The sequence below is a fragment of the Macaca fascicularis genome, chromosome 12, assembly GCF_037993035.2.
Source record: "Macaca fascicularis isolate 582-1 chromosome 12, T2T-MFA8v1.1".
NCBI lineage: Eukaryota > Metazoa > Chordata > Mammalia > Primates > Cercopithecidae > Macaca > Macaca fascicularis.
In genome coordinates this window covers 104,405,551-104,430,777 of record NC_088386.1, presented here as the reverse complement: position 1 = coordinate 104,430,777, position 25,227 = coordinate 104,405,551, and the positions used below count along the sequence as shown (strand labels likewise).

The window sequence follows — 25,227 nt, the reverse complement described above, 5'->3', positions numbered from 1 at the left end:
AATGAGACAAAATGTGTGCCAGCAACCTATTCCTCAGTTTTGTCTCCCCTCCCCACTCCTTTTTTCTCTTTCCTGCCTTCACCTTCTTTTATTTTTATTTATCTTCCATACACACAAGCAGAGTTCCTCATTCTTGTAGGTGTTATATATTTTACAGCAAGATATTTCCTTATCTCTCTGTCCAGGCTTTTTTGTGTGAGGAACAGCTCCAGACTGCTCCTGCTGTGAGCAGAGGATTAACCTGACCTCTAGAGGACAGAGAAGCACCGGCACTACAGAATATCGACCTTTCTGCCACCCCCGACTCCCCAGACAGGTGCACCAAAGCCAGAGAGAGGGCAGAGCAAAAGGTTGCAAAGGAAGGAAGGAAGGAAGGAAGGAAGGAAGGAAGGAAGGAAGGAAGGAAGGAAGGAAGGAAGGAAGGAAGGAAGGAAGGAAGGAAGGAAGGAAGGAAGGAAGGAAGGAAGGAAGGAAGGAAGGAAGGAAGGAAGGAAGGGAGAGAGAAAGAGAGAGAGAGAAAGAAGGAAGGAAGGAAGGGAGAGAGAGAGAAAGAGAGAGAGAGAGAAAGAGAGAGAGAGAGAAAGAGAGAGAGAGGGAGGGAGGGAGGGAGGGAGGAAGGAAAAGAAAGAAAGAAAGAAAGAAAGAAAGAAAGAAAGAAAGAAAGAAAGAAAGAAAGAAAGAAAGAAAGAAAGAAAGAAAGAAAGAAAGGAGGGAGGGAGGGAGGGAGGGAGGGAGGGAGGGAAGGAAGGAAGGAAGGAAGGAAGGAAGGAAGGAAGGAAGGAAGGAAGGAAGGAAGGAAGGAAAGAAGGAAAGGAGAGAGAAAGAGAGAGAGAGAAAGAAGGAAGGAAGGAAGGGAGAGAGAGAGAAAGAGAGAGAGAGAGAAAGAGAGAGAGAGGGAGGGAGGGAGGGAGGAAGGAAAAGAAAGAAAGAAAGAGAAAGAAAGAAAGAAAGAAAAAGAAAGAAAGAAAGAAAGAAAGAAAGAAAGAAAGAAAGAAAGAAAGAAAGAGAAAGAAAGAAAGGAAGGAAGGAAGGAGGGAGAGGGAGAGAGAGAGAGAAAGAAAGAAAGAAAGAAAGAAAGAAAGAAAGAAAGAAAGAAAGAAAGAAAAAGAAAGAAAGAAAGAAAGAGAAAGAAAGGAGGGAGGGAGGAAGGAAAAGAAAGGAAAGAAAGAAAGAGAAAGGAGGGAGGGAGGGAGGAAGGAAAAGAAAGAAAGAGAAAGAAAGAAAGAAAGAAAGAGAGAGAGAGAGAGAGAGAGAAAGAAAGAAAGAAAGAAAGAAAGAAAGAAAGAAAGAAAGAAAGAAAGAAAGAAAGAAAGAAAGAAAGAAAGAAAGAAAGAAAGAAAGAAAGAGAAAATTACAAGAATCAGATGACTAGGCAGCACCCTTTACCTGAAAGGAGTTGAAGAAGAGCTCACAGTGCATGCGGATCTCCCACCCGAGCCCAGTGAAGGAGTGAGGCAGGCACACGAACACGATGTAATGCACTCCGAAGACCAGGACCAGGACCAGGGTCGATTTGGCCAGTTTCCTAAAGGAGAACAGCAAGTCTTTTCATTCATTAACTAGAGTGCCTTTCAGTAGAGACAGCGTGCTGGAGGAAAAAAAATAACTTAGCAGAGCTAACGGGGGTGGGACTGACCCTTTCTTTTTATCTTTTCTTGAGATAACATTTCACTCTATCTGTCTCCCAGGCTGACATACAGTGGCGTGATCACAGTTTACTGCAGCGTCGAGCTCCTGAGCTCAAGCAATCCTTCTGCCTCAGCCTCCCAAGTAGCTGTGACTACAGGTGCTTGCCACCATGCCTGCTATTTTTTTATTTTTTTTAGAGACGGGATCTCACCATGTTGTCCAGGCTTGGGCTGACCTTTCCCTATCTCTTTGGATCCCACTGCTTCTGCTGGTTTTTTCCCTTCCCTCCTCTTTCTGTCACTTACATACTAAATCAGGTAGTTTATTCTCACTCCCTATAATTGCTATCCCATAAATCTCTCCAGTCTCATTTCCACTCTTCTTGCTTAAAGGATACTATTTACATAAAGTTGTAGAATACCTTTTTTCTGTCCTAAGTTTCCTTTAACTTCTATATTTGAGACGTAAAGAAGTATTACTTCCATCCAGACTAACTGCCTTTACTTTCATAGAAGTAGTTCAGCTTATTTTGTTCATTTTAAAATTCATTACTCCCTTGTTTCTTCTTACATTTGTATCTCCATTTTTCTCTGATGATGCTTATTTTGGGAGACATTTTATATTTTTCTATGAGCCATATGTGGTCAGTTCATCTTGCCTTCTCTGAATATTCTCTGCCAAATACTCTGTCTCAAAGTTCCTATAGGTCTATTTTGTCTATTTTTTTGGCAAACTAAGTCGTTTGATATATTTTTATCATTCTCCTTAACTGCCTCCTTCTATAAATTTTCTTAAGTATTTGGAAGAATCCCAGGCTTTCCAATATGATGGTTATTCTAAGTGGGCCTTCATGATCCCCCGCCTGCTATTTATGCCCCTGTTTTATCCTTTCCTTCTAGGTGTAGGCAAGACCTGGGACTTGTGTCTAACCAGTAGATTATGGCAAAGATGACAGCACGCCACTTCTGAGATTACATCGCATAAGGCTGTAACTTTCATCTCACTAGCAGACTGGCTCTCTTGCTTGGTTCAATGAAGTAAGCTACCATGTTGTGAGCTGCTATACTGAGAGGCCCATGTGGCAAGGAAAGGTGGCATCTGGACAACAGCCAGCAAGTAACTGAATCTTACCAACAATCACATGAACTTAGAAGTAGATTCTTCCCCAGTCCAACCTTAAGATAAGACCACAGTCCCAGCTGAAAAATCAGTTGCAGCCTGGTAAGAGATCCTGAAGCAGGGGATTCATACCTAGATTCCTGACCTACAGAAACTGGGAAATAGCAAGGGAGTTGTTTTAAGCCACTAGGTTTGTGGTCATTCCTTTTGCAGCAATAGATAGCTAGCACCCTCAAGCATACTATTTTCTGGGAGGTTTTCCTGAGGTGGATGACGTTATACTTTTTATCCAAGAAATTGCCAAATCTGGCTTCTTCTTTCATACTTATTGCAAATATATCCCTTTCTCTGTGAATTATTTACACTCTAATAATCTCAAACAATTGATCCTCTTCCTTTCTCACTAGTCTTTCCTCCAGCTGCTTTATTTATCTGTTTTTCTTCTTGGAAATAAGCTGTGTGAGTGAGTAGAGATCACATTAGACTAAGGCTGCAGAGATCTTGATTCAGGTTCCAGACTTGATATTAACTACCTGTGTGATTGTGATTTAGTTGTCATCAAAATGAGGAAATAGGGCCTAGAAGTCCATATGAGCTATAATATTCTCAGGCTCCACTGGGAACCGTCTTCCATGTACATACACTTTCCTAGCATAATCCTCTTGACAATAGGAGCTAAAGTGTCCCATAAAATCATATTGAAATCATATTGAAATGTCTAGTGTAGATGTAGGTGAGGTTGCACATTTGCTCCACCTCATTGTCCTTTGTCTGTCTTATCTCTCACTAGTGCCTGAACCATCTGCTCCACCCACTCATCCTCACATTCAGAGCTTCCCTGCAGCCTATGGGCTTTCTCCTATGCTGCTCCTGGTCCTCACACCTCATACTTCAAGTTACCTATAGCCTATTCAATATGAAGATTCTACCTTAAATCTGTTCCATCCAAGGCAAGATCCCTGATAAACAGAGGGTTCCTCTGACCGAACTAGTCCTTTCAACTGTCAGGGCTCCCTGGGATGTGCTTGTTCTCCTGAATCCTGATGGTGAGTGCCCTCTTTCCATCACTGCCTATCTGGGCAGGACACTGAGTGCCTTCATGGCCTTTTAGTTCAGCCTAATCAGATAAAAGGGGACAGAATTAACTCACTTGCAAAACCTTGAAAGTCTTTCGAATATCACTCTGAAACAAAAATTATATTTCCTCCTTTAAGATGAAAGGGTAAATCCTCCCAGAGACTGTTCTCAGAATCAAGCTGCTGATTTTTCCTACTGTGTATGACTAGGAGCCCAAAACTAAGTGAAAACAAAAACGACACCAATGGAGCACACTGTGAAATTATCACAAATGTGAACATTAGGGACAGTTTGGTTCAATGCAGAGTTAAGGCAAAGTTGCTTTAGGCAACCAAAATGTAGTGGGTATCTTGCAGGCTCAGCCATCTGGGTTTTCTCCCTCTTTTTCTAGGACTAAGCTCTTTTACAACTCCATGGAGATAGAAGTTCATTTATAGAAAACCGGTAGTAATTATATTCATCTTCTATTGTATAACAAATTACTAAGAATTTAGTGGTTTAAAACAGTACTCATTCATTCTCTCTCAGTTTCTATAGGCTAGGAGTCCAGGCACATACCCTGGGTCCCTGGCCCACAGTCTCTCAAGGCTGAAATTAAGGTGTTGGCTGCATTCTTACCTGGGCCTCAGGGTTCACTTCTAAGTTCATTCACATTGCTAGAAAAATCTCAGATTCTTGCAGTTGCAGGGCTATTTGTTGGCTGTCAACCAGGGGTCACTCAATACCCACAGGCTTCTCTCAGGTTCTAGCTATAGGCCCTCACAACATGTCAGATTGCTTCCTCAAAGTCAGCCAGAGAATCTCTCTCCAGGCTCACAGGATGGACTCTTATATAACACATCATAATCACAGGAATGACTATCCTAACATCTTTATCATATAAAGTAAACTAACCAATGGAAAGGCTACCCCATCATAGGTCTTATCTACACTCAAGGCGAAGGATATTGGGGGAGCAGGGATTTTATAAGGCTTATACACCCAGGGGCAGGAATCTTGGGGGCCAGTATAGAAATATGCCTACCACAGTGATGCAAATAATTCCTGCCCATAGAAATACAATTCTGTCCAGTGGAATGTAACTAATTATAGCCCTGTGAATATTGATGAGTTTTGCTAGTTTGCATATGCCAGGCAAATGTGTACATGGGTCATGGGTCTGGCTGTTCACTTAAAATGGACATTTACTCTCTATTCAAATCATGTAGCAATCCTGGGCACTGATATTTTTCAGCGTCCATATGGTCACCCACGCACATTGTACGTTTTTACACCCTGGCTCTCTGAAAATGCACAGCTGTCTAATAAGATGATTCAGGGATGTACCAACTGATAGCAGTCTTCTGGCTTGCTGGAAACATGGTGTGCTCTGTGTCCAAGGACAAAGCCATGAGAGGAATGCAAAGAAGTCAGGTGGTTTTGGGACTCAGTGTCCTGTTTAGAAAATAGATTCCTAATTCTGTGCTCTCTCTCCCTAGGTGATTTCTCTCCAGGTGAGCAGCTCTAGAAAATCTCTGATTTTCTTTTAAGAATCAATTTAGGTTTAAAAAGAAACTACTATTGCTCTTAAGCCTTTCTTGATTGATCCCCCGTGGCCTTGAATTAATCCTTCCCTCTTTTCTGTATACATAGCACTTTGTATGGGCATCTCTGTTGGTACTTTCCTCATTTTATTTAATTAAATCAATCATAATATCTATCACTCCCACTCTCTCTGTCTCTACCCATCCCCACTTAAATTGAGGGTTCAAGGAGGGCATTCAGCAAATGACGCTACTGGCCATCAAGCACCATGCTACTGTTACATCCCATGCTGGTTGCCTCATTTTATTCTAACAACCATGGGAGAGAGCTATTATTGTCCCACTGCCAAGAGAGGACAAAGGCTCAGAGAGAGAAAGTATCCACTCAATGTGATGAAGTAAGTGATGGATGCGGCCTTAAAACCTCTCCTCTTTATTAGCATGCTACATGATAAATACTGGTTGGATTTATTCTAAAACTAATAAACATTAAATATGAGTTTTGTCTAACATCAAATGGGAAGTCAAATTAGTCAAAACATCCAAGTATTCTTTTTCACCAAATCTTGCATTTTTTCATATCTCTTGTTTTTGCAGGCCTGGCAACCTCTTCTTATTTTATGAAGTAATTGAGTTGTAATTTAAAAGGAAAAAAATGTATTATCTGTGTTATTAAATCTAATAGATGATTGAATTTTACTTATACAATTTTGTTTTAAGGTAAATTATTGTAAACTGTAGTTATACACTATGTCACCACTGAGGGAAATGGGTCAAAGGATATATGGGATCTCTCTGTATGATTTTTGCAACTGTATGTGAATCTACAATTATCCCAAAATAAAAAATTATTTTAAGAATTGATTGATTAATTCCTTTCCATTTTAAACCACCATGCCAACTAAGAGATTTTATGCACTTTTCAGAAGTCTGTCTTGTTTGTGTGTGAGCGCACATTCACCTGGAGAGATTATCTCAGCTCTGAAAGGTGTTTTTAGTTTTTCATAGTAGTATGCATGGAAACATGCTTTGTAACTGTTTTAGATGCCACCATTTGGAAATTTTGTATCATTTTATTTTAGCAAGAATATTTGAACATTTGTTAGACAAAGGTAATAACAGAATGGAAGATAAGTGTAAAGGTACAAAAATTAGCTGATATAAATTTAAATACTCAATTAACCCTCATTGTAGGAATGTCACTGAGACAGGGACACAGATTTAATTTTCCTAAGCCTATTTAAAAAGTGAGATGCTATTTGAACTTGAAAATCTATGGCCTCAGAAACAGAATATGGAATTGAATTCTCAAACTGGTGTCAAGTAGGTTCCCACATTTTTCTCTGAAAAAAAGAGTCACTTTTCACTACATTTTTATCTGTGGCTTAACTTTGGACATAATTAAGGATATTAAATATGTTTCAGCCATTAAAAAATGTATTTGGCTGAAAAATACTTTTTCTGACTTCCATTACTCTAAACTGTTCTAATTAATAATTTCATACTTGAAATCTTCTGGGCACCAGATTATTTCAAAGTTATTCTGAATTCTCAGTAGTTGATTATTTCAATCCTTGATAAATTATTCTCTTCAATTGTTCTGGGAAATAATCCTCCACGAATTAATTCAAAATGTTGTCTATTCTATCCATTTTTAAAAAGAAGTCACCCTTTGTTCCCTCCAAAATTTCTCATGTCCCTTGGGCAACACTTTACTAAAAATATTAGTTCATGTCATTCAGAACTATAGAAATAAGCAGCTTTGTTCAGAACTAGAGAAGTAAGTAGCTTCCAAACACCACTATACTCTTCCACTTTATGAAGAAGAGTGAAAAGTTATTTACATTTCTTATTATTCTATCCTTTGGCCTGTGTCTTCACAGATGGGATGTGACGTGAGAGATAAGCTGTGTTAGTATAGCATAGACCTTTCACCGTAAACTCATGCACAATGTATAATAGTACCACTGACAGCACACAAAAAATAACTGGCACTGGCAGCTGCTGATTTGTTAAGACTGTGCATCCTATGGGCATAGGATACTGTGAATCCTGCAGGCCATACCTGTAGTCTTTGCAGCTCAACAGTAAATACGACCTAAATGGTGGAGAGGACTAAATCAACGAGGACTTATGGAAGATTCATGAGAGAAGATCAAAATGCTGACTATGATGTTTTTCCTCTCTATGTCTGAGATAGCATTTCATAACAATCTGAGGCAGAAATAAATAGTTAACTGAAGATTATAAAACCAAATCCACATCTACCTGATTACTGGATGTCCAGTTGGATAGATGCCACTAATATTCAAAATTTCCAAAATGATCATTATGAGAAATGCACACAACCTTAAGATAGTTTGATAACAATCACAAACACTCGATTGTCCTTTTCCTCATGAAAGGCTGAAGAATGGACCTCTCTCAATCAATACATTTGCATATTTAGTGAGAGACAATTTGATGTAAAGATTAGAACCAATACAGCAAATCTACTTGATCTTTTCAGTTATGACATATTTGTAGAATGCAAACAAAATTGTCTGCCAAGATCATCAACATATTTTCTGTGAGTTCACAAACGGTTGATGGGAACATCCCAACCTGCTAAAAACAGATTTTAAAATATACTTAGAATTTAAGCACAAGGGGTAGTCCTTGGGGTTACTTATGTTTTTCTTAATATATATGCTTTTCTGATAAATCACACAATAAATATACATTCATAAATTTAATCTCTTAAAGGTATTTCAAATTAATTTATATCTGTTCTTTACTTGAAATAGTAACCAAAGGCTGGGCATGGTGGCTCATACCTGTAACCCCAGCACTTTGGGAGGCCAAGGCAGGTGGATCACCTGAGGTCAGGAGTTTGAGACCAGCCTGGCCAACATGGCAAAACCCCATCTCTACTAAAAATACAAAAATTAACTGGACATGATGGCGCACACCTGTAATTCCAGCTACTCGTGAGGCTGAGGCATGAGAATTGCTTGAACCCGGGAGGCGGAGGTTGCAGTGAGCTGAGATTGTGCCATTGCACTCCAGCCTGGGCAACAGAGTGATACTCTGCCAAAAAGAAAAAGAAAGGAAAAGGAAGGAAGGAAGGAAGGAAGGAAGGAAGGAAGGAAGGAAGGAAGGAAGGAAGGAAGGAAGGAAGGAAGGAAGGACCAAAATATGTCCTCTGATGGTGCCTGTCCTGAAATTACCTGTATTGCTTCCTTGTGTCATTCCCAACTGCATTGGTCTCCCAGATTTTGGTAGCTAGAACTCTAACCGTATTCAGAAACAGAATAAAATTCAGCTGAAAAAGAAGGTAAGATTACAAAGAATTATTGTTAGTCTTCAAGATTTTTATAAACATTTACATAAATTGAAATTTTTTCCATTCAAATAAGAAAAATTACCCATTTCATAAATGTGAACAGGGGAACCTGAGATCAGATATTGAAAGGCTAGTGATTCTTGATTCACCCTCATGAAAACACAAAGAAATATAAAGTTTCAACAACACTGAAAATACCGGAGGATGATCTGCCGGGATCCACGGGGCCTTTCTAAACTGAAGTTTAGATGAAGCCCTTTGGCAAACTGGCAGGACAAAGGGTAACAGTTATTATATAAATGTAATCAACTGCCCTCTTTAAAATGAATTCCCAGCTATGTCTCTACTTTAGGGAGAGGAATAACAGAGCTATTTTGGGGATCCACTCTGTCTATGACGTATGAAAAGTATTGGGTGAAGGTGATATGAGGTGTTTTTTTTTTTAAGGGAAGTAAGATGCTATATAAGAAAAGGCTCCCAGTGTAGTCAATTAGATTGATTTTTTAAAATGTTGTAAGTGTGAATACCACTAGAGATAATCAAGTCCTGGCTTTTAAAAGGGGAGGGAGGGGAGTGTCGAAGGAATAAATCCCTTTCTGTCTGAGGACCTCAAGGATCAGTGAAGACATTCCAGATGAAGATGAAGAACATGTCTCCAGGTCTGGGGTCATAAGGAGATCGAGGCCTGAAATTCTGGGTCCCTCCATTCAGGGAAATGTCTGCATTCCAGGAAGTGTTAGTGCTTAGGAATAATGGAAATGTAGATTGCCAACAGTAAGCACTGTGTCCCTGCCAGAGCAGGGGCAGAAGAGAAAGTCATCAAGTCCTGCAGCCCTGGGGATAACTTGTCTTGCAGAGTCCTCAATCTCTTCTGGAAGTTTGGGAATTTGGTTATCAGAGGATTTGTGTGTCTCAGTCCCAAATTCAGCTGACTGTCTGTATCAGCCTTGAACACCCCACCAACCTCTCTGCTATCCTACCACTGACAACCCTGTGAGCACCTCTCAACAATCACAACTTACTCCAAGAACTGAGGGTTAGGTCTTCAGCCCCACGCATGGGGGAAAACAAAGTTGTGCTGTGAGCTGATGAAAGGAAAGGGATGTTTCCAGGCTGATAACAGCTGCCATTTATTGAACATTTTCTAATTTAAAACCTTACATGAGCATGGAGGAGACACTTTTATTTTTTTACATCCATTTGTTATGGATGAAGAAACTTTATCTCAAAGAGATTAACTGTTTTAACCTGGAATACCCACCAATCGGTTGGAATTTGAACCAGGTCTTTGTGAGTCTGTATTGTGAATCCTTAACCACCATCTGATACCTTCTGTTCAGGAGGACAAAAAGATGCAAAACATGAGAGCTGAGGATTTCCATCTTCACCCACTACAACTCGCAGCCCACAGACAGATTTTGTTTTAATGAGAAGTTGAAAAGCTACTTGAGTACTGCTCAGGTCACTGAGAAAGAAGTACGTGAGCGTTACTTCCTGAACGACAAGATTTATTTCATGCCCCATTAATTCCTGTCCCTCTAAGACAACAGCCCCCGGCAACAGGATGTAGCTGGGGTGAAGATACTGGGGAGTGATGCATGGAACGGCTGGGTAAAGGACTAAGTGCTAGGAGCTGAAGCTGGGAGAGCTGTGGGGCAACGTCGGCTGGATTGCCATTTGTCACACCTTGTCCTGGAAAAGGAAGAAGTATAGACGGCTTCTGATGAGCCAGCCTTAAGCTTCACCTTATTAAAAGGCCTGGGACCAAGCACTCAGTCCTTTAGTAAACTGCACTAAATAAATCTGCACCTCCCCCTCCCAGAAAACTGACTAAAGGAAATACATGCCAAACAGTCCATCCATTTAATAACTGAGAAGATACGTTCAAGGCCAACCAAATTGATTATGGAAAGAATTAAGAATTTTAAAATATTAAGGCTGAGTAAAACTTGATGCCTTAAAAGATAAGTAACAAACACACACATGACATATATACACACATACTGATATAAGCAACAGCTGGATGAAATTCTAAATAATTATTCTGAATAATTTAGAAAAATATAGACTGTGGGTGAATTAGAAACTACGTTATTGACTACTAACCATGGCAAATGAATTGATTCTTAGTCTCACAGCGTCTCTATGAGACAGGCATTTTCTTGTCCCCATTTCACAGATGAGGAACCTGAGACACAGATTCCACATATTTTTCCCAGCCACACAGCTAGCAAATGGCAGGGCCTTAATGCAGCCCATGCAGCCTGTATCCACACTGTAAACCCTTAATCACTGCACTATAGTGTCCATAAAATAGAATTGAGTTAAGAGTAGACTGAGATGGAGACAGAAATTTAAGAGCAGGATGGATTAACAAAAAATTATATGGAATCTAAAATATAACCAAGTTTTAAAATCAGTATTAGAACAACAAACAGTAGATCTGACAAAGCAAAAAAATGAATTCGGCAATTTAGGAGACATTTGAAGAATCCTCCCAAAGGGAGGGGAAAAGATCAAAGACTTGAGAGTTTGAGAAAGGGCGTTCGAGTGAGGATGCGGCCAGGGATTTAAGAGTGGAAATTGCTACACTTTTGGCTTTGATGATGGAGGAAGGGACCAAGAGTCATGGAATGCCAGCGGCCTCTAGAAGCTGAAAAAGATGAAGATTCCCCCTAGCACCTCCACAAGGAAGGCAGCCCTGCTGACACCTTGATTTTAGGACTTCTGACTTCCAGAACTGTAAGAGAACAAATGCATGTTCTTCTAAGCCACTAAAAAAAGAAAAGAAGAAGAACAAAGACTAGTGTGAGGAGGTATATGAGGTGTAAGATACCTATCTGGAGGATGTGGCAGATTACTTCTCTTTCTGAAGAAAAGACAGCAACAAATAGAATAAATCAATAAAAACATAACAGAAGAAAAATCTTGCACTAAAGGAAGACTTGAGTCTGCAAATGGGAAGGTGGCATTTTATACCAGGCAAAAGAAATAAAAGAGAATAAGACAAAGACGAAGTTTCTGGTGAAATTTTAGCAGCAGCAGCAGCAGTAGTAGTAGTAGTAGTAGTAGTAATTTTTTTTAATTAAGACATAATTCTACGAAAAACATCATTAAAGAGTTCTTGCATATTTTATGTAAACTTCCTATAGGAAAAATTTTGCTTGAAGCAAACTACAGACAAAACAAAGCAAAGAAATCTAAAAAAAGAAAGAAGGCTTAGAATAACATGACTTTTAATAAACATTAAAGCTAATAACACATAGAATTCATTTTTTGTAAATATGGTTTTAAAATAATGCAAATATAGAAATCAAATTATTTTGCAATTAAAGATTCTTTTATTTAATTCCAATAGTTTTGGGGTAGAGGCGGTTTTCTGTTACATTGCTAAGTTCTTTAGTGGTGATTCCTGAGATTTTAGTGCCCCCATCACCTGAGCAGTGTACACTGTACCCAACAGGTAGCCTGCAGGTAATTATTTAAATAAATGTAAAGATTTGTTCAGCGTGAACCACAGATGAACTACAACAAAGAAAACATTTTAGCCATGGAAGCGCAGGCTGTTCTGTCTCGGAGACTTGGTTCCTGGAGTTTTCTTTGCCTGGATCCTTTACTCTCTCCACTCACTCGCCCTTCCTAGGTCAGTTATCAGGGTTCAGGCTGAATGTCACTTATTCTCAGAAGCATTTTTCATGTTTAAATGTTTGCCTCACTCACTAAGCTTTAGCTGTGGGAGAAAAAACTGGTGTCTATCTTCTCCTCTACTCTCTCTTCTCCAATGCGTCACACAGGGCCTGCAATGTTCTTGGTGTTGAATCAAGATTTGTCCAATGAGAGTGAATACATAAGTGAATAAGATGTGCACACTGTAAACACTATTTATATTGAAGTTAATCAGCACATCCCCCTTCAATGTAGAATTTTCACTTCTAGGCATAACTCACAAAAGATGTAATCACAGAAAGAAGTCAAAATTTAGGCATAGAAAAGGTAACTTGCAGTGAGCAGACTTTCTCTGCAGCATCTCCAGGGATAGGAGCCTGTCCCTCAGCATCCCGTGCCCAGGTGGGAAGATCCTGACTAATTATGGGTTTCTTCAATAGACCCACTTGTCTAACAGACCTAGGATCACATCATCCACCTCAGCCTCCTGCAGCAATAAGGTTCTCCCTCACTCCCTTGCTTTATATCTTAACATGTTTAGAATCAGGGCAGCCAAGAGAGATGCTATGTGTTAGTTTCCCTCAGAGACACTCTAAATACGTCTTATCTGCTCAACGCATGTTTCGGCTTATTTTTCAATATCACAAACATAAGAATTTTTTTGCTTTGCTTATTTGCATATTGGTATTAAATGCTGAACTTTTACATAACAGGTAATAAACTCCCTGATCTCTATCAAATACTATAATTTGATTATCTGTATCACAAATATAAAGATCAAAATATATAGTTCATTTCTAATCAGTCAGAATTCAATTTATAACTTGGAGACAGTTTCTATGGCAAATGTTAGAGCTTTAATTTCATTTAAAGTTATATTTCTAACTGATTTAGAAAAGGGAGTTCTGAAGGGGAGATTTTTCTCTGGGGAAAAATCAATTTGGTATTTACAATTGTGTCAATGATCAGAGATTAAATTTTATCCATTTTTCTTAAAATTCCTTCCTTCCCAGTCAACCCTTGTTTTTGGTGACTGCACCTCTCCCTGCAACTGGAAGAAAATGAATCACTCACCTGACAACAGCTAAGAAGCATGCACCTTGTTTGTCCCTTTCTTTTCATATTTTGAAAAGTACACTGGATATAATATTTTTTAAACTTATCACCTAAAATATTTCCTAAAGACCTTTATTAGAATTCCATCTTATTCCTTCTGCCAGAGTTCCCTAAGATACCCTGTGACAAGTATGGAAAACAAAACACTTATTTTAAAAACATTTAGCTCTGTATTTAATGCACTCTATGTAGTATGCAGCTTCCCCAGGAGTCGCCTACTTGCTTAGTCATTCAATGTCATTCAATATTCAAATTTAATCATTACTGATACAATGAGCAAACCCAAGATAGACATCACAAATTGTTTATTGACCAGAAAGATTAGTTCTCAGCTTGGATACACAATGATGACGTGAGGCATGATGAAACAAACATCTAAAAGTAAGTAAATACACGCCAATAAAAAGTGACCTGAAAAAGAAATAATCACAAATGCCCCATATACTTCTCATACCTGTCAACATCTCTAATGCAAACCACAAGCTGTTAGTGACATTACTTCTCTGGAGGGTTATTTAAAGGTCATAATCTCAGCAATAATGTTGTCAGATAAACATTGGGCAAGCTATCCCCAAAATGCTTCCCAACTTGAACATTCTTTGATTCTATGAATTATTTTTATGGAGTTGCCAGAAAAGGAACTACTGCCTGAACTACTGCAAAAAATAAGCATATGAATTCTAAATCTCAATGAGTGATAGACCCTAATTCCCTAATAGGTTTTATGGTTTGTTTTTTTTAATGCCAGTTAAGGGTTGCTTTAAACACTGAGTTTAGGATTTTCTCTTTTATTACTCCTATTCTATAAGCACAGCTTAGACATATGTACTATAAGAAAGGTGACCCTGGAAGAAGTTTCTATTATTCAAATATAAAAGATATGTCATTAAATTAGTTATACATTTACATTTTATGATAATATTTACCTTTTCTTGGGTCTTTAAAAAAAATAGTTCTCCTTATTGCACATTCACATTTTAATTCAGCTAAGATGAATCAACTCATTATAAAGGAAAATATTTTCAGACTTTACAGCATCTCCAAAGAAATGAATTTAAATGAATGGAATATGTGGGACTAACTGTCATCAAATAGCAAAAAACATGGATTGTCATCACGCTCGCTGCCCAAGCTCCCCCGCTGCTGAAGCTGATCTCCTTCCATTATTCATATCAGTAGCTGACAGTTATTTATGGTTATCATTTTAATAAAACTCTTTAATTCCTGTCTCTTTCTTGGAAGGTTGCATCAAGAGTACAGTCTCTCATATAGTTGCCAGAATCAAATAGGACTATGCACTTAAAGGTGAATAGTACCTCTCTTAGACATTTGCGTCTCCAGGCTAGTTCATCTTATCTATCCATCATAATACCTCTAGAGTTTCCTTTTTAAAACCCAAATCTGATCTGCTTACTAACCTGCTTAAAATATTTTGATGTCTCATCACAATTTTAAGGAAAATTCCAACGTGCTTTAGCATGACATAAGTCCACTCCCATCCAACTTCACAGTCTGATCTTCTGCACATTCTGCAGATGCATTGTTCCTTCCAGCCATAGAAAACATAACATGCCCACTTGGCATGGGCTAATCTCCATGCCAGGAAAACCCTTCTCTGTGATTTACCTATTAAGTGATTTAGGTAAGTGATTTCTACTCTTTCTTCATACTTTTCGTTCAAATCTCACCTTCTTGGTGTTTCCTTTATTAAGCCCTTCAGAGTTTGGTGCTGTCTCTTCCCTATTCTGAACTTCATGATGGTGTCAGAAAGACTTGGATAAGCTTATATCACTACTACATGAACCACCATTTCTGTTACTACAACTCTACTATTACCATGCTATCACTAGTAGTAGTATTAGTAGTGTTACTACCTGTATTATAGGCTACTACTTATTGAACGCTTTTCATAGGTTATACTAAGCACTTTAATAATCTCACATAGTCCTCCTAATAACCCTATGAAGTAAATATTAGAATATCCAATTTCCTTTTTAGAAAACTTCACTTTAAAAGAAGCTAAATCATAGTACAGTCAGCAACTGGTAAGAGTTCACACAGGATTCATACACTTGTTCACATAACTACCAACCCTATAATAAAAACTATTATGAGTTGCACCTCCTCCACTAATGACCTGTATGACCTTGGATGTGAGTTTGACTGCTTGTAGACTAGTAAAGTTAGTGAGACTCAACAAAATCTAAGAGTACCCCCAGCTCCAAAACCCTCCAAAACTTCTCTGTGTGCCGGTATTGCCAGTCATAAAATTGAAACAATAATATTGATATATTTATTTCAGTTAACTATGAAGGAAACTATATTTTAAATGATTGTAAGGTACCTACATGTGGCATGCTTATCAAATAATCTTATGATCCACTATAAGTAATATTATTAAGTATATATTTATATTTTCATTCAGCCAATATTTCCTAGGCACCAATAAAGGGCAGGCATTCTAGGAAAATAAAAGAATAGATTATCCCTACCCATGAGCACACAGGGAAGACAGAGCTAGTAAGTAAAATGCAGTGTGGTACACTCCTTCTAAAGTGTCTGATCACATGAAACACAACCAGCCTGCCACAGCCAGGAGAACGCCCACTGCTTACACTGGTCAGGACTTTTGCGTAATTTCAGGTTTCATTGTTAAAGGAATTTGTAGAGTTCAGTGTTCTCCAAATAAGTCATTTAGGGTGCCACCATCATGATTTTGCCATATTGATATTATTTACCTACTAATGCCTACTTCATACCTTTCTTCAATCGACTTTCATTAAATTATTAAAATTTAAATTTCATACCATTAAACATAAAAAAAGAACCAGTAGACACTTTTACAAATAAGAGACAACTGTGAAATACATATGATGGAAACAAAAAGCCTTATGAAATGTTATCTAGATTGGGTTGCCTGTCCTACCTCCCCCTATCCCCAAAGAAAGACACTACACATGTGAGTGTTGTTCAAGACCAGGACCAAAATAAAACTTTCTCCTTGATGTGTTCAGAAGGGTTGGAAAGGGACCAAAATTCATATATGATTCAATATTGCTTAGTGACCTTGCATATACCACCTAAGTCCTCTCATGTACCAGGGTATGTGCCCCTACATAAGGAAACACCGCCCTAGCTTAAATCCTATGGCAAGAAAGAGGAAAACCTGTGGGCTCTGGAATGGCATTGCCTGGGTTTGACTTTGGCTTCAGCATTTTCTAAATTTATAACCTCAGACAAGTTATATAACCTTTTGTGAACCCAAACTGGGAATAATAAAAATACCTACTTAAAAGTTATTTGAGGATCAATGCAAAAAAAAGACTCTGAAATATGCTTGAAACAAAAAGGGACTCAAATATTTATTATCAGATGATTAATAAAATATAAGAAATTAACTTTGTTAAGAGACAAAAGAAGACTGTATTAGTTCATTTACATACTGCTGATAAAGACATACCCAAGACTGAAAAAGAAAAAAAAAGGTTTACTGGACTTATAGTTCTAGGCGGCTAGGGATGCCTCACAATCATAACGGAAGGTGAAAGGCACATCTCACATGGCAGCAGACAAGAGAAGAGAGCTGTGCAGGGAAACTTCCCCTTATACAATCATCAGATCTCATGAGACTTATTCACTATCATGAGAATGGCACAGGAAAGTGACCCCATGATTCAATTACCTCCCACTGGGTCCCTCCCACAACATGTGGGAATTCGAGATGAGATTTGGAGGTGAGGAACTTGTTGAGAACTGGAACAAACGTGACTCTTGTTATTTTTTATCAAAGAGACTGGTGGCATTTTGTCCCCACCCTAGAGATTTTTGGAACTTTGAATTAGAAGGAAATGATTTAGGTATCATTCCACCCCTGGACCTTCCCAAATTTCACGTCCTTACATTTCAAAAGCAATCACACCTTCCCAACAGTCCCCCAAAGTCTTAATTCATTTCAGCAACAGCTCAAACTCCACAGTCCAAAGTCTCATCCAAGACAAGGCAAATCCCTTCTGCCTATGAGCCTGTAATATCAAAATCAAGTTAGTTACTTCCTAGATACAATGGGGGTACAGGCATTGGGTAACTACAGCCATTCCAAATGGGAGAAATTGGCCAAAACAAAGGGGCTACAGGGCCCATGCAAGTCTGAAATCCACTGAAGCAATCAAATTTTAAAGCTCCAAAATGATATCCTCTGACTCCATGTCTCACGTTCAGGTCATGCTGATGAAAGAGGTGGCTCCAATGGCCTTGGGCAGCTCTGCCCCTGTGGCTTTGCAAGGTATAGCCCCCATCCTGGCTTCTTTCACAAGCTGGCATTGAGTGTCTGCAGCTTTTCCAGGCACATGGTGCAAGCTGTTGGTGGAGCTACCATTCTGGGGTCTGGAGGACAGTGGCCCTCTTCTCACAGCTCCACTAGTCAGTGCCCCAGTAGGGACTCTGTGTGGCAGCTCCAACCTCACATTTCCCTTCCACACTGCCCTGGTACAGGTTCTCCATGAGGGCCTTGCCCTTGCAGCAAATTTCTGCCTGGACATCCAAGCATTTCCATACATTTTCTGAAATCTAGGCAGAGGTTTCCAAACCTCAGTTTTTTATTTCTGTACACTCACAGGCTCAACACCACATGGAAGCTGCCAAGGCTTGGGGCTTGCACCCTCTGAAGCCATGATCCGAGCTCTACATTGGCCCCTTTCAGCAATGGCTGGAGCAGCTGGGACACAGGGCACCAAGACCCTAGGCTGCACACAGCACAGGGACCTTGGACCCAGCCCACAAAACCACTTTTTCCTCCTAAACCTCCAGGCCTGTGATGGAAGGGGTTGCTGTGAAGACCTCTGATATGCCCTGAAGACATTTTATCCATTGTCTTGGGGATTAATATTCAGCTCCTTGTTACTAATACAGATTTCTGCAGCCAGCTTCAATTTCTCCTCAGAAAATGGGATTTTCTTTTTTACTGCATTGTCAGGCTGCAAATTTTCCAAACTTTTATGCCCTGTTTCCCTTTTTAAACTAAATGCCTTTAACAGCACCCAAGTCACCTCTTGAATCCTTTGCTGCTTAGAAATTTCTTCTACCAGATACCTAAATCATTTCCCTCCAATTCAAAGTTCCAAAAATCTCTAGGGCAGGGACAAAATGCCACCAGTCTCTTTCATAAAAGATAACAAGGGTCACCTTTGCTCCAGTTCCCAACAAGTTCCTCACCTCCATCTGAGACCACCTTAGCCTGGATTTCATTGTCCACATTATTGTCAGCATTTTGGTCAAAGCCATTCAACAAGTCTCTAGGGAGTTCCAAACTTTCCCACATTTTCCTGTCTGTGAACCCTTTGAACTGTTCCAACCTCTGCCTGTTACCCAGTTCCAAAGTCACTTAAACATTTTCAGGTATCTTCTCAGCAGCGCCCCACTCTACTGGTACCAATTTACTGTATTAGTCTGTTTTCATACTGCTGATAAAGGCATACCTGAGAATGGGAAGAAAAAAAGGTTTAATGGACTTAACAGTTCCATGTGGCTGGGGATGCCTCAAATAATGACAGAAGATGAAAGGGCACTTTTCACATGGCGGCAGGCAAGAGAAGAGAGCTTGTGCAGGGAAAAATGCCCCTCATATAATCATCAGATCTCATAACACTTATTCACTCTCATGAGAACAGCCCAAGAAAGACCTGCCCCCATGATTCAATTACCTCCCACAGATCCCTCCCATAACATGTTGGAATTCAGGATGAGATTTGAGTGGGGACACAGCCAAACCATATCAATTTTGGTAAAGATAAAATTTGAGCAGGGCCTAGAAAGACAGTTTGATGACCTATCACTGGATGGTGGATGAAAGGATGGGTGAATGGGGACAGTAACACAGCATGAAGGAAATACTTACATAAAGACAAATACCACAGTTCCTCCTTTTGTTTTCCCTAAACTATAAATTCAAGATCTCAGGTTTCTGTCAGTACCATACAACTCTTCACACCATAATACTGGCATTCTCAAGGCCCTCTCATAAGTACCCAAGAGTGAATCTGCTGAATTTCCCAATCTGTATTTTTATGTCTCTGGTTTTATTTTGTTTCAGCTGTTACAGTGCCTCTTGGTTGACATCAGTGCAAATGCAGGTGCTCATGTCTCAGTAAGTGCCCCAGCTTGGTCAGAATGTATCGAATCAATCAATCTCACCTTTCCCACTTCTTCCAAGCAAGCTGTCCTGCCTGCAGCAACTCCTGCTCTTCAGGTTGAGCATCCCTACGTCTTCTCATGATGCTCCAGGAGGCCCAGAACCAAAACAAAGCATCACGCTCTGTTGTTAATTAGGGAATATTTCTCTTATATTTTGATCTTACAGGGGAAGAATTAAAAAATCATCCTCAAACCAACATCAAGATGACACAGGTGTCTGATAAATGATTACATTTGGGGACATTTATTTTCAGAACAAAATTTAGTATTTTCCAATGACTGTAGTTCTCTTAACATAATTTTAACACACTTGAACAAAACAGAAAACAACAATGCTATAATTATAGATCTTACAATTCCAAAATTAAGTGATTCCTTCCAAACTTATACTGCAGTCTATGGTTATCTCTAAAAATCAGTTATCTTGACGTGACTTCTCCAGACTGCTCATACTTAACAAATTCCTTTACTCTCTTAAATTTAGTTTACCTCATATATTGCTTAGAAATTCTGACCATAATTTATCTAATTTTACTCCTATATATACAAACATCAAATTAACAGAATCTATAGTATTATAATATCCAAAGACAGAATTAAGTAAGGGATCTAATTTGGATTTTAAATTCTGAGCAAATAGTTTCTTTGTTAGCACATATGATGCATATATTTACATAAAACCATGCCATATGCAATGCATGACTACAAAACAACTTTATATCCTAAAGTTAAGTTATTTTTAAAACTACGAACGTAGCTATATAAATGGAAAGATTTTTCCCCTAATTTCAAGACACAGTTTGACAGGTTTTGGAATGCAAGTGAAAAGAACGTGGTCACAAAATGCATGTTAAAGTCTTTGTACTAGTCATGTGACCTTTATCTGTGTGAGCTGTAGTTTTCTTCTCTAGAAATTGAAAAGATTGCATAAAATGAACTCACAAGTTCTGTAATTTTACTTGCCTTGTGCTCTTATTTTGCCTCTTTCCTCTTCCCAGTTCCCCAGGATATCTATTTTATATGCATGTTTTGTTTTTCCAACAACTATTTATTGAGTGGTCACTCTGTGCCAGGAAACTAGCTAAGCACTAGGCATCATAAGTTTAGAAAAAACAAAAATGATCCTTGTTTACATAAACCTTGCAGTTCAGTGGACAAGATGGACATTCAACAATGAAAGACATGATATACCATGATGCTGAAAAGAAAAAGCCTTTCTACGACCCGTAGATTATAATTGGTAATCTAATTTAGATTGGAGGGCATCCAGGTCACAAAGAAAAAGTAGTATTTCAAAAGAAGCATAGAAGGAAGCACATTCCAACCTTCTAGAAGTACAGTGGGGCATGTAGAACAGCCCTGAGAAAAACAGAGGTGGACAAGGTCAAGCAACTGACTGGTAAACAACATAGCCAGGGTGTGGCATGTAAAGAGGCACAAGCACGAGTGAGGCATCTTTGCTGGATCATCAGAGATGTTAGATTTTATTATAAGTGCATGGAGTTCATTGGGTGCGGACATGGATCCTGAAGTCAGAACCCCGCTCCATCACTTAATATTGGGTATTCTTGGACAGTTTCCTTATTTAGAGTTATTTGTCGGATTAGATATATTGATGTATATAAAACACTGCCCAGCACATTGTAAGAACTATGTCGTGTTTGTTGTCATTATTATCTTCATCCTTCCTGGCTTCACCACACAGAACAACTCCGAAGAAGGAGCACCATACTCTGAACACATGGAGCTTAAGTTCTGGGCTTATTTCTCCCTTTACAGACAGGTTCAAAAGTAAAATGAGGGATGTAGGCTTCATGGTCCATAAGAATGTGGGCCTGAAATCCCAGGAGGAAATACGTAGGAGAGTTTTGCTGGAAATCACTGCAAGACCATTTCATTATCAGATTAACCTAGAGATGCCACCTGTTACTTAGGAGACAGAGTGAGGTCAAATACAAATTTAAATATAAGAGGCTTCATTCTCCCTGTTGAAAATGGGGGAAGAGACTTCACTTTCCCCCTTTTTCTTAGAGCATTTACCTTAGAAAACTTGTATGTACTTTCTCATCTCTTTGAAATGCTTATAAATCCTTTTGAAGATTAAGTAGGCCTTCGGTCAGCTTTATGGCCCAGGAATGTCTTCCGCAAGGACCTAGGAACCATCTTTTTGAAATGCTAACATCAAGAGAGATAGCATCCCCATCATCTCCCGGTTTTTGTAGGGTAGGAGCTTAACTTCTGTAGGCACCTATCTTGAAGTGGCAAAACTTCCTCCTGCCATAAAGAAATAACAAACCTGTTTTTCCTCCAATAAAGCTACTTAGCCATGACAAGTGGTCACCCCAATTACCAGGTAAAGTTAGGATGAATCATGTGTGGCATATAGTATTGTCAAGTCCCTCTTACTTGAGAACTAGTTATTGTGTCTCTTGAAAACATATATATAATGAGTTGTCACTGCTTGGCTATACAAACGAGCGAGACTTCTTTCTCTTTGCAATCTCTTAGCAGATTGCGTGTAATGCACACCACATTCTGCTTTAATAACTTAATACTAAAAGTGTTTTTCTTCTGTATTACCTATGTGGAGAAGATTTTTAGATTAGGAGAAGATTTTTGTTTAAAATTATATTTCCCCAATAGTAGAAAGCTAGGGAAAAAAAGAAAAGAAAAGAAAACTTGCTCCCACTATTATAAAAAACAAATGCTGGATAATCTGACAAAAATTTTTTAAACTTTTTTAAATGCATCAGAGAACAAAGTTATAGGATGAGCAATTAACCCAAAATTTAAGGAAAGTCTGACATCTCCAAGGAGGATGGAATGTAAGCACTTGCTTCCCTGGGGCAGATGCCAAAAGCTAGCTGATAAGAAGAATTCGGCTGAAATGTTGAACAAATTGTACAAACAATGAACTATCCAAAAAAATTAAGAAAAAAATCAATTTACAATAACAACAAAAAAGAATACAATACTTAGAAATAAGTACCAAAAGCACAGGCAAGAGAAACAAAAATGAACAAGCAGGATTACATTAAACTAAAATGCCTCTGCACAGCAAAGGAAACAATCAATAGAGCGAAAAGGCAACCTGTCAAATGGTAGAAAATGTCTGCAATATTTATGTATTGAATGTGTTCAATAAAAATTAACGTATTAAATAAGGGACTAATATCCAAATGATATAAGGAACTCAGACAACTGAATACCAAGAAACAACCCAATTTAAAAATGGGCAAAGGAGCTGAATAGACGTTTCTCAAAAAAAGACATACAACTCTAGCTCACCAGGCCCTAGCTGAAGGAGAAGTGGGGTGAGTTAGGAGGTCTCTATGCCATGCAGATTGCCCTCAAAACAACCTACAAAAAAAACTACAAAGGCCAGTGTGCCATCTACTGGATGGGTGACGAAACTTCACCAGTAACAACCTGGATACCAAGGCACTTGGTGAAATTAGATGTTATCAGAAATCCACTGAAAGCCTAATCCATAAACTTTCCTCCTAGTGTCTGGTGCAAGAAACTGCTAAGGACTTCAAAACAGAGCAGCACATCCAGAGCACAGCTACTGGTGCCTTGTGGGAAACAAATGAGATCTATCATAATGGCCTTTCTGGAGACACCGAGCCGTGTGCAATCCAGGCCAAATGTGTAACAATTATCAAAAGACATCCATGCTGCATTCATGGAGAACTTGCTTGACAATCCACTAAGATGGGAAACATTCCATTCTCAAAGAAAAAAATAAAAAGCTCTTCTTCCTCTTATTGGTATTTCTGAGCATCAGATTCCCCCTGCCGCCGCCCCCATGGAGTCAAAAGGCACCTAACTTAATGACAGTGAGTGAAAAAATAGGGAACAGAAACCAGGTATTGGCAGTTTCTCCATTTTCATTTTTGTGTGAATTTGTAATATAAATGCATGGAAACAAAGTATTAATGCACCCAAATGTTTCAGCTGAACAAGTTTCAGCAGTTCACCTTTACAGCAGTTATAAATAGCTGTTAATTTTTTCTGAACAATGCCAGCATTTGGATTTTCAAAAAAACAAATTTCTTGACTGCAACTAACTGGTGTTAGTAGCACTTTTATCATACAGTAAATTCCATCCACTCACTATATTTTTCTGAATAATTCTACATGCAAGTACATGTTTTTAATGTTGTTTTGTGCTGTCCCTGTCAGTTTACTACCAAAATGCATTAAACTACTTTTAAAAAGAAGAGGAGTTGGCCCTGCGGTGGCTCACGCCTGTAATTCCAGCACTTCAGGAGGCCGAGGCAGGTGGATCACTGAGGTCAGGAGTTTGAGATCAGCCTGGCCAATGTGGCGAAATCCCGTCTCTACTAAAAACACAAAAATTAGCTGGGCATGGTGGCACGTGCCTGTAATCTCAGCTACTCAGGAGTCTGAGACAGGAGAACCGCTTGAACCCAGGAGGCAGAGGTTGCAGTGAGTTGAGATCGCACCACTGCACTCCAGCCTGGGCGACAGAGTAAGACTCCGTCTCAAAAAAAAAAAAAAAAACACTTACAAATAGCCAACAAGTGTGTGAAAAGGTGATCATCATCGCTAATTATCAGGGAAATCCAAATCAAAACCACAAGCTATCACCTCATACCTGTTAGAATGGCTTAATGGGGCTGGGCATGGTGGCTCCCACCTGTAATCCCAGCACTATGGGAGGTGGAGGCGAGTGGATTGCTTGAGCCCAGGAGTTTGAGACCAGCCTGGGCAACATGGCAAAATCACATCTCTACAAAAAATACAAAAATTAGCCAGGCATGGTGGCACATGCCACCTAGGACTCATGCCATAAGTCCTAGTTACTCAGGAGGCTGAGGCAGGAGGACCGCTTGAGCCCAGGAGATCAAGGCTGCAGTGAGCCGTGATTGCACCACTGCACTCCAGCCTGGGTGACAGAGTGAGATCCTGTCTCAAACAAACAAACAAAGAATGGCTTAATGGCCGTTGGTAGTTCAAAAAGACAAAAGATAAACATTAGCTAGGATGCAGAGAGGAAAAACAAAAATGTGTACCCTGTTAGTATGAATGTGAGTAGGTGTAGTCATTATGGGAAAAAGAATTTGGGGTTTTGCTTTGTTGCCCAGGCTGGTCTTGAACTCTTGGCCTCAAGCGAGCCTCCTGCCTATGCCTACCAAAGCACTGTGATTACAGGCATGAGCCACCATGCCCAGTCTATTCCCATTTTATAGATTGCAAAAGTGGACCCTGAGTTTTTAAAACTTGCCCAAGCCTAGCCTGCCCAGAAAAATTTCAGCCTGCACACTCAACAGAAGGGCAGGCCTGGGATGCTAACAAAGACAGCCTGGCCCAGAGTCTAAGCTGTAACTACTGTGACACATTTGGTGTCACCCCCAAGAAAGGGCAGACCTCCTTGGTCCTTCATACTGTGTCCATGCGCATCTCAAATGGGCTGGACAGACAAATCATGCACTGGTGTGGCAGAGCTTTCCCTGTCTTTACATCTTCACGCAGACCTGGAGAGAAGAGAGCTCGGGTGCCCATCAGGTTCACCACAGTGGTGCTAACTTACTGTCTGCCTGGTTTGCCAGCAAGTCA

At 39.4% G+C, this 25,227-nt stretch overlaps 1 protein-coding gene across 2 annotated transcripts in view; it reads right to left on the bottom strand.

Moving 5' to 3' along the window:
• Positions 1-25,227, bottom strand: part of PTH2R (parathyroid hormone 2 receptor) — an 89,255-nt gene that overhangs the window by 4,901 nt on the left and 59,127 nt on the right. For both annotated transcript variants that reach the window (XM_065525960.2, XM_065525961.2), the window contains exons 10-11: positions 8,558-8,652; positions 1,387-1,525 (exon numbers count right to left, since the gene is read on the bottom strand). In XM_065525960.2, coding sequence (XP_065382032.1) covers positions 1,387-1,525; positions 8,558-8,652 — 234 coding nt within the window. The remainder of the gene's footprint in view (positions 1-1,386; positions 1,526-8,557; positions 8,653-25,227) is intronic.